General features: G+C 48.7%; 1 protein-coding gene across 1 annotated transcript in view; it reads left to right on the top strand.

Moving 5' to 3' along the window:
- Nucleotides 1–8992, top strand: part of Gpd1l (glycerol-3-phosphate dehydrogenase 1 like) — a 34940-nt gene that overhangs the window by 5648 nt on the left and 20300 nt on the right. The window contains exon 2 of the mRNA XM_021172746.2: nucleotides 8108–8285. Within this exon, the coding sequence (XP_021028405.1) occupies nucleotides 8108–8285 (178 nt within the window). The remainder of the gene's footprint in view (nucleotides 1–8107; nucleotides 8286–8992) is intronic.

Genomic DNA, 8992 nt, shown 5'->3' with positions numbered 1-8992 from the left:
GAGAGAGAGAGAGAGAGAGAGAGAGAGAAAACAAGCTAGACACAGATGAAGACAGAAAGAGCAAGAGAATGAGAATGAGCCAGAAGATTAGAATTGATTGCTAGAGTAAGTTTGAGGCCAAGCAGTTCAGAGGCTGAGAGAAAAGCCAAATCGAGGTGGGAGAGGAGTTTGAACCAGAGCACTTGAGTTGATCCAGTCATCAAGATTCAGAAAGAACAGGGAGGGTGAGCCTATTCAGCAGTAAGTCTCAGAGGCTGAAAACACTCTAGACCTAGATTAGATCGCAGGGAGGCTGGAAGCATCCAGGGCTAGATCTAGGTTAGCAGATGGAGGCAGTAAGCCTCCCTGACAACCATTAAACAGGAGAATACAAGTTATTTTTACAAGAGACTGCCTAGAATTTAAAGCCAACCTGGACTACATAGTCTACATAGTAATTACTAGGCTAGCCTGGACTACATAACATTGTTTAAAAAAAAAAATCCAAAACCAAACAACAAACAGGTCTGGTGCCTACCTTTATAGTCCAAGCCATCAGGAAGCAGAGGCAGGCAGATCTATGAGTTCAATGCCACCCAGGGCTACATAGTGAGACTATGTTTTGAGACACTTGGTTCTGTCAAGCACTGTGTAGGCCAGTCAAGCCTCCAATTCTTTTTTGTTTGTTTGTTTTTGTTTTTGTTTTTTTGGTTTTTGAGACAGGGTTTCTCTGTGTAGCCTTGGCTGTCCTGGAACTCACTCTGTAGACCAGGCTGGCCTGGAACTCAGAAATCCACCTGCCTCTACCTCCCAAGTGCTAGGATTAAAGGTGTGCACTACCACTGCCCAAGTCTCCAATTCTTGTTGATCCTCCTGCCTCTGCCTTCCCAAATGCTGGGGTTACAAGCATGAGTCGCTACACCCAACTTGGACATGACCTTTAACTGCTGATATTGGGCAGATACCTCTGATCAGTTCAGGACTTCAGGGTGGCCCCAGTCTAGGGTGTCAAACAGAGTGTCCTGGCTGCTGACACTGAGGGCTAGGAAGCTCTCTCCCCTAACTCTACCGATCACTCCCTAATTTCAGACATACCTCAGGATACCTTTGGAATTCCAAATAAGGATTTATAGATGCAATTTGTCCAAAGCCTGCTGCAAAGCAGGGGTCAGAGGTAAGAGGCCTAGGGAGCTGGCTCTCAAGCTGCGCCTTAGGCTCCTGCCCTACCTGCATGGGAGAATGGGGTGTGGTTCTGGACATATGTTCCCTTCTGTGGTGGCCTGAGGTCTGTATTTTATACTGTTCATGAGTGATCTTCCCGAGGCGCTGGGGGGACCTGGGAAGCTGGCTTTTGTTGCAATTGGCTCTTTTTAAAATGTACTATGTGTACAACATTCTGCCTGCATATATGCCTGCAGGCCAGAAGAGGGCATCAGAACTCACTACAGATGGTTGTGAGCCACCATGTGGCTGCTGGGAATTGAACTCAGGACCTCCGGAAGAGTAGTCAGTGCTCTTTACTGCTGAGCCATCTCACCAGCCCCTGTCTGTCTGTCTGTCTGTCTGTCCTTGGTTGTCTTTTAAAACAATGTTCAACTCAATGTTGTGTTTTAGTTTAAAGAATTTACAGCTTAGTATTTTTGAGAATTTCCTCCATTTACATCATTTGTAATCCCCTGTCTCCCTCTACTCACTCTGAACATCATGAGTTCATTTAATTTGTTATGTGTAATATGTGATACACACACGTGTTTATATAACTACAACTGGCTGAGACCATTTAGTGTTGCTTCTGTGTGTGCCTGGAGAGGACTGGCAGCCATTAATTGCCCAGGTGGGACCTTGTGAGAGGTCACCATCTAACTTAGGATGTCAGATGGTGTCATTGTGCAGGCCTTGTTTATATGACTGTATATATAGGTTGTGCAAAAGATGTTCCTACCTTGACATATTTAGTGTGTGGGTGTGTGTGTGCCCACCGCAGCACCTGAGTGTTATGAGGCCAACTCTGGGGAATTGATTCTCTCCTTCCTGTGGATTCTGGGGATCCACCTCAGATAGTCAGGCTTGGCCCCAAGTGCCCTCAACCTACTGAACCATCTCGATGGCGTCTGTTTTGTTGTTCTGTTCTGTTGTTTGATGGCTCCTCTTTGTTGATTTGTTCTGGGCCTACAGCTCACCAAGTAGGCCCAGGCTGCCTGGCCAGCAAGTCCCAGGAACCCCTCTGCCTCCACCTCCCCAGTGCTAGGATTATAAGCCTGCTCCACCATGCCCAGCTTTTTAATGTGAGTTTTGGGGTTTAAACGCAGGTCCTTGAGTTTACAAGGTAAGCACAGTACCAGACTGAGCCATTACCCCAGACCACTTTGTTTGCTTTTTATGCTTGGAGTTTTATTATTATCTTTTGTGTTTCCATGGAGGGCTAAGGCCCATCTCACTGTATCCAGCCTGGCTCTGATCTTGCAGCCTTTTCTCCTGTGTGCTGGGATTACAGACATGCTACATGTCCGTTTATGGGCTCAGGCTTTCCTGGGTTCATGGTAAACATGCATTCTGCCAAATTAGCGCTGTCCCAAACTCTTGGTTTATAATTAACTAGCATCCAGCCGCATCACGCCCAGGAGTGTAACACACAAATGGAAACAAGTGTTTTCAGCTAGCGTCAGTGGGATGAGGAACTGGGCCCCCATTTCCCCTCCTGCCAAGCTTGAGAAACGCTGTCCCAGGCGGTAGCTTCTCCTTCTCATCCTCTGGCTACTTCTACCTGCTTTTCCCCCAGTTCTAGAAAAAGGAAGCAGTTAGCCTGGGCTAAAAGCAACAAAACCAAAGAGCACATTCTTCAAGAGCTCTGACCTAACAGCCTGAACTCTGGTCATGTGCACGTTAACGTCTGAGCTCAGGCCTACAACCCTAACCTCCTTCCTTTAAGATTAGAGGGATCTGTTACTTCATGGGGTCTTTTTCTTCCTTTGTGAGTGTGCACGTGTGCGCGAGGTATGTGTGCATCTGTATATGCATGCTTGCATGTGTGTACATATGCATATGGAATCCTGAAGCTGGTGTCAGACATTGTCCTCCATGTCAGCGTCTCCACGCCTAAGCCTAGAGCTCACACACTCCGGTTTGTCTAGCCACCCAGCTTGCCCCTGGGATCCCATCTCTGCCTGTCATGAACTGGCCATGTGGTCACCTCCCCTTCCTGGCTTCACGTGGGTTCTGGGGATCTGAACTTCAGTCCTCACACTGTGTGGCAATTGTTCATCCATGAGTCATCTCCCATCTCCCTAACCCGTCACTGGGTCTTTAGGTCACCGGGTCTTTAGGTGGCTCAATGCAGCCATAGGAAGTATCTTACAAGAGCAGGGTCTCTGTTCTCTGGATACTATGAGTGTCTGCTAAGAGTCTGTGTATAGATAACACTCAGCTGTGGAGGACCTGTCTAGCAGGAAACCCTGCCACAAACCTGTGATCCTATTGAGGTGGAGACAGAAGAGTTGGAAGTTCAAGCCGATCCTCAGGTCCTCTGCTACTCTGAGGAGTTAGAGAGCAGCGGGGACCATGTGATACTCTGTTGCAAAGGGAGGGAGGGGAGGCTTAGCCGGTAAATGAACTTGCTGCCTAGAAAAACAGTTTCTGCTGTGCTGGGTTTTGGAACCAAGGCTTCTTGCTAAAGTTGACTCTACCAATGAGCCACATCCTCAGCCATGTGCTGCCTTACGTGGGGGGTGCCCTTCCATGGTGCACAGTGAGCACTGTCCTCAGCAGTCACCACAAGCCCCGTGTCTCCCTCCCATCCCGCCCAGTGTCGTGCTCATATTGATTTTTGTTTTTTTCCCTGTCTCTGTGGTTTTGGCTTTAAACTTGGATAGCTTCTGTACACAGAGATCAAATAAACATTGCACAGAGTTGAATCTAATCGTAAAATCTTTCAGTTTTCACATTTGTATCTGAGTCTCTGGCACTCAATTGTACTTTAAAGGCCCTTTAACTGCAGAGGATCACACGCTGTGTTAATCATGGCTCTGCCTGGGTGGTGAGATGGGGTAATTCATGATGCTTTGGATTCTTTCATGTATTGCTCTTAGGACTGAAGACTAGACGTCGTTTAATAGAAACATCCCCGATTGCCCAGTGAACCTCAGCTCAGAGCAGCCCTGGGAGGGGCAAGGCTCAGGCCATAGAAAGCATGGCCAGGGGCTGGTTCTCCCTGAACCCTCTCCTTGGTTAAAGGAGAGAGCAAGAGGCTGGGGAATGGCTCAATTGGTGAAAGTGCCTACCCTGCAATCAGGAGGGCCTGAGTTATATCCCCAGAGCCCAGTGGTAAATCCAGAGTGCGATACAACATAATTTTAAATTGCATTTTAAAACGTACCCTTACTTGTATTTTATGTGTATGAGTTGCCTGCATGCATGCATGCGTACCCCTAGATATGCATTATCCATGGAGGCTAGAAGGCATCAGGTCCCCGGGGCTGGAGAGAACAGACAGTTGGGAACCAAACCCTAGTCCTCTGTGGGAATAGCCAGGGCTCTTAAGCACTCTGGCCCTTAAATTACATCCATTTCTTTAGGGTGGGGAGGAGAACAAGAGTCAGTTCTCTCCTTCCACCACGTGAGTCCTGGAGACAGAGCTGAGATCACCACACTTGCACACCAATCCATCTGGCCCACCCTGTAATAAGTCCCCTTTAGATGAAAAACTGAAGCCGAAGATGTGCCCCATCAGATTCACGCCCAGGGGTAGAGTGTGTGTGTGTGTGGGGGGTCCTTCTGCATTGCAGTTTTCTCCCACCACGATCTCAGTTAGATTTCCTTACCTCCAACTGGGAAACCCCCAAGCACCCCTTCAGTCCCTGCCCTGACATGGGTAGTGCTAAATGAGGTACTGGAAACTACACAGTGCCTGGTGGGCACCAGACCCGTGGTCATCTATCTGCCCATACACAGACCCTCAAGCCCTCTCTCCCTACCTGCCCTTCCTCCATGCCCTTCAAGTCCAAGCTTTCTTCCTGCTTCTTTCTTTGAGATAGGGCATCCATCAGTCTGGCCTTTATTGAACTCCTCTTTTTTTTTAATGATTTATTTGTTTTATGTATGTGAGTACACTGTGGCTGTACAGATGGTTGTGAGCCTTCATGTGGTTGTTAGGATTTGAATTTTTAGGACCTCTGCGTGCTCAGTCCCTGCTCGCTCCAGAGAGATTTATATACATAAGATTTATTTATTATACATAAGGACACTGTAGCTGTCTTCAGACACGCCAGAAGAGGGCGTCAGATCTCACTATGGGTGGTTGTAAGCCACTATGTGGTTGCTGGGATTTGAACTCAGGACCTCTTACCCACTGAGCCATCTCGCCAGCCTGGCCTTGAACTCCTAGTCCTACCTCTACCTCCCAAGTGCTAAGATTACAAGCCTGTGCCACTGTACCTGGTTTAGTGGTATCAAGGATGAAATCCAGGGCTTTGTACATTCTAGGTAAGCAGTCTACCAACTGAACGGTTGCTCCAGCCACTTGGTTCTTTTAGTGTCAGAAATCAAGCACAGAGCTTTGGTTTTTAAAAAAACATGTATTTATTACTGTGTTTATGTGTGTGCTTGCACATGTGAGAGGTGCCCCATGACACACCTGTGGAGATCAAAGGACACCTTTCATTGTAGGTTCTGGAGATCAAACTCCGGCCATCAAGGCTGCTGTGACTAGCACTTTTATTTGCTGAGCCCACCCACACCCGACACCCTGCGAGCACCAGGAGGCCCGACAGATGATTCCCATGAGCCTTTTCTTGTTCCACCCCATTTGCCCCGTTCTCAAGAACACAGTATTCAGGGGTGTAAGGTTTCCTGTGTGGAAGGCTGTCTGTCAGCAGTGGGGAAGTCTGTCATTCACATTGGGGTGAGACTTTGATTGATGGGTCAACCGTGCTCGCATAATTAGGTCCTCACTCATGAGCCCAGGAAACTCCCCAGGCTGGGCCCTGGGTCTGCTTTGGTTTGACACTGGGCAGCAGCTGCTGAGATCTCCTCAGGGAAGAAAGGCTTCACACAACAGCCACCAGCCAGGGCATCACCCTTCACCATTGCCCAGGGTCCGATCTCCGGGAGGGCACAGACAGACAGACAGACCTGTGGCTTCCCCTCCCGTGCACCCCCTGCACACAGCCTGAGGCCTATGCATGTATTGTCTGGAAGCAGATCAGCTTAAGGACTGACCGGCAAGGGCTCTTGGGAAACAGATCTGGGCTCAGCTCCTGCCTCTTGGTGCCCCCAGGGTCTCTGGGTCACACCTGGGCTTCCTTAGCTTCCTCACTTTGTCTGTGTTAGCTTCCTCACTTCGTCTGTGACGTGATGACATCTCTCCTATAGACTGATAAAAATTGAGGCCTTACATCAAGAACCCACCCATTTCCCACTTGACTATTTTTATCTTTATAATCTTTATTTTACATGGGTGTTTTCCCTGCATGCGAGTCTGCACCACGTGTGAGCCTGGTACTCTCAGCACCAGCCGAGGGCATCACAGATTCCCTGCCACTGGAACTAGAAGTGATTGTGAGTCGCCATATATGGTTGCCGGGAATTGAACCTGGGACCTCTGCAAGAGCAGCCAATGTTCTAACCACTGTGCCATCTCTCCAGCCCCCTACTTATTTGTTTGGTTGGCTGAGTTTTTTTGTTTAGTATTGGATTGGGGTTGTTTTTAAAAAGGGTCTCACAGACTAGCAGTGGTAGCACACACCTTGAATTCCAGCACTCGGGAAGCAGAGGCAGGTGGGTCTCTGATTTCAAGGCCAGCCAGGGCTACACAGAGAAACCCTGTCTCAAACAACAACAACAACATGGGCAGGCAGATTTCTGAGTTCGAGGACAGCCTGGTCTACAAATTGAGTTCCAGGACAGCCGGGGCTATACAGAGAAACCCTGTCTCGAAAAACCAAAACAATAACAACAAAAAGCAAGCAAACAAACAAAAAACTAAAGAAGAGGGCAGGGTATTGGGGAGAGAGAAGAAAGGGTCTCACTGCATAGCCCAGTCTGGCTTCGATCTCACAGAGATCCTCCTACCTTTGTCTACCATTTGGTTATGGTTTTTGTTTGCCCCACCCCCCATGGTTTCTCTGTGTAGCCCTGGCTCCCCTGGAACTCACTTTGTAGACCATGTTGGACTTGAACTCAGAGACACTCCTGCCTCTGCCTCCAAAGTGCTGGGATTAAAGATGTGTACTGCTATGTCAGACTTTGTTTTGTTTTTTTAAAGAAGTCTCACATAGCTCAGGCTAGCCTCCAACTCCCGCTATAGCCAAGGATGGCCTCAGTGCCTTATTCGCCACCACGCCCCCAGCTCCACCTGCCAGTGCTGGAATTACAAATTCATTTGCAAAGCATTGCAGAGTTGATTGTGTGTGTTTTGAGGCCTAAGGCTTAAGTTGTGCTTGCTTGTGTGGAGAATTGGATTTCATGCTTCTGTGTACACGCCCTGGACTAGGTTTGGTTCCCAGGACTTTCCTGGGATGCTGCTCAGCCCCTTCCCAGGTTATGGCCTATCTGGAGCCTCCCCAAGGCAAGGGCCAAGTAACTGAGCCAGGCCTCTGCCTACCACCAGTCTCTCTCATCAGCAGCACTGCAGCACTGCTTGTACACACACCCAAACACACACACTTTAAACGCAGGAATTCCCAAATCCTTGGTTTTTTGAGCACTCTCCATTACCTTTGCTTGTTTGAGTTTGAGATAGGGTCTCAATCAATCCAGGTTGTTCTGGAATCCACTTGAGTCGGTGACGGACATCTTCTGCTTCAGCCTCCTAAGTGCTAGGGTTACAGGGAGGAAATACCACACCTACTTTTTTACCATATTCTTATCCCTGAGCCCACAGCAGGACTCTGTATGTGCTAGGCAAGCACACTGCCGACTGAGCTACACCCCAGCCTCCTGATCTATTTTTAAACTTTGTACCAAATGCTGCCATGTTCCAGGGGGCATTTCCTATAAGAACAGAGTTTTCAGTGGCTGGAGGCTGATAACGCCACTCACTTGAGTGGACTTGTGCGGGCTCAGAATGGAAGTGTGAGACTTATGCATTTTTGCCTTTGAGTGAGTTTATGGTTTTTTGCCCTCCTCATTCCAGGGGATCAGCTGTTGCAAAAATCATCGGCAGTAACGTGAAGACCCTGCAGAAGTTCTCCTCCACCGTCAAGATGTGGGTCTTTGAGGAGACCGTGAACGGGAGGAAGCTGACGGACATAATCAACAATGACCACGAAAACGTGAAATATCTCCCAGGACACAAGCTGCCAGAGAATGTGGTAAGACTTGGCAGGGGTGGGGGCACATTTGGTTCCATCTCCTGGCTGGGGTCCTCTGAGTGGCACCAGGACCTGGGGACATAGTAAAGCAACCTTTGGCTGGCTCTGACTTTCTTGGATTTGGGTTGGTTTGTCCTTTTGAGACACAGTCTGTGTTTCTTCTGTGGATACTGTTGGTCCTATGTTACTACCTCTTAAAGTGTGTGTGTGTGTGTGTGTGTGTGTGTGTGCGCGCGCGCGCACGCACGTGTGTTCATGTGTGCTTGGAGTTCAGACATTGGATCCCTTGGAGGTGGAGATACAGGAGGTCGTGCTAGAAACCAAACCCTGGTCCTCCTCTCTTCACCAAGCTCTCTTCACCATGTAGCCACCCCTCTCACCCTCACCGCTGCCTCTTCCAAAGACAGCAGCCATATTGCATTAGACCCCTCCCCATTCTCTCTGTCATTAGTTAACTGACAGTCTTTTTCTTTTGAGTTTTTAGACCTCCCCATCCTCACCCCCAAAACAGTTTTGCCTGCGTGGAGCCCAGGTGTCTTAGGGTTTCTATTCCTGCACAAACATCATGACCAAGAAGCAAGTTGGGGAGGAAAGGGTTTATTCAGCTTACACTTCCACATTGCTGTTCATCACCAAGGAAGTCAGGACTGGAACTTAAGCAGGTCAGGAAGCAGGAGCTGATGCAGACAGAGGCCATGGAGGGATGT

This window comes from Mus caroli, chromosome 9 (assembly GCF_900094665.2).
Source record: "Mus caroli chromosome 9, CAROLI_EIJ_v1.1, whole genome shotgun sequence".
Taxonomy (NCBI): domain Eukaryota; kingdom Metazoa; phylum Chordata; class Mammalia; order Rodentia; family Muridae; genus Mus; species Mus caroli.
This window is presented reverse-complemented; position numbering and strand designations above follow the sequence as displayed.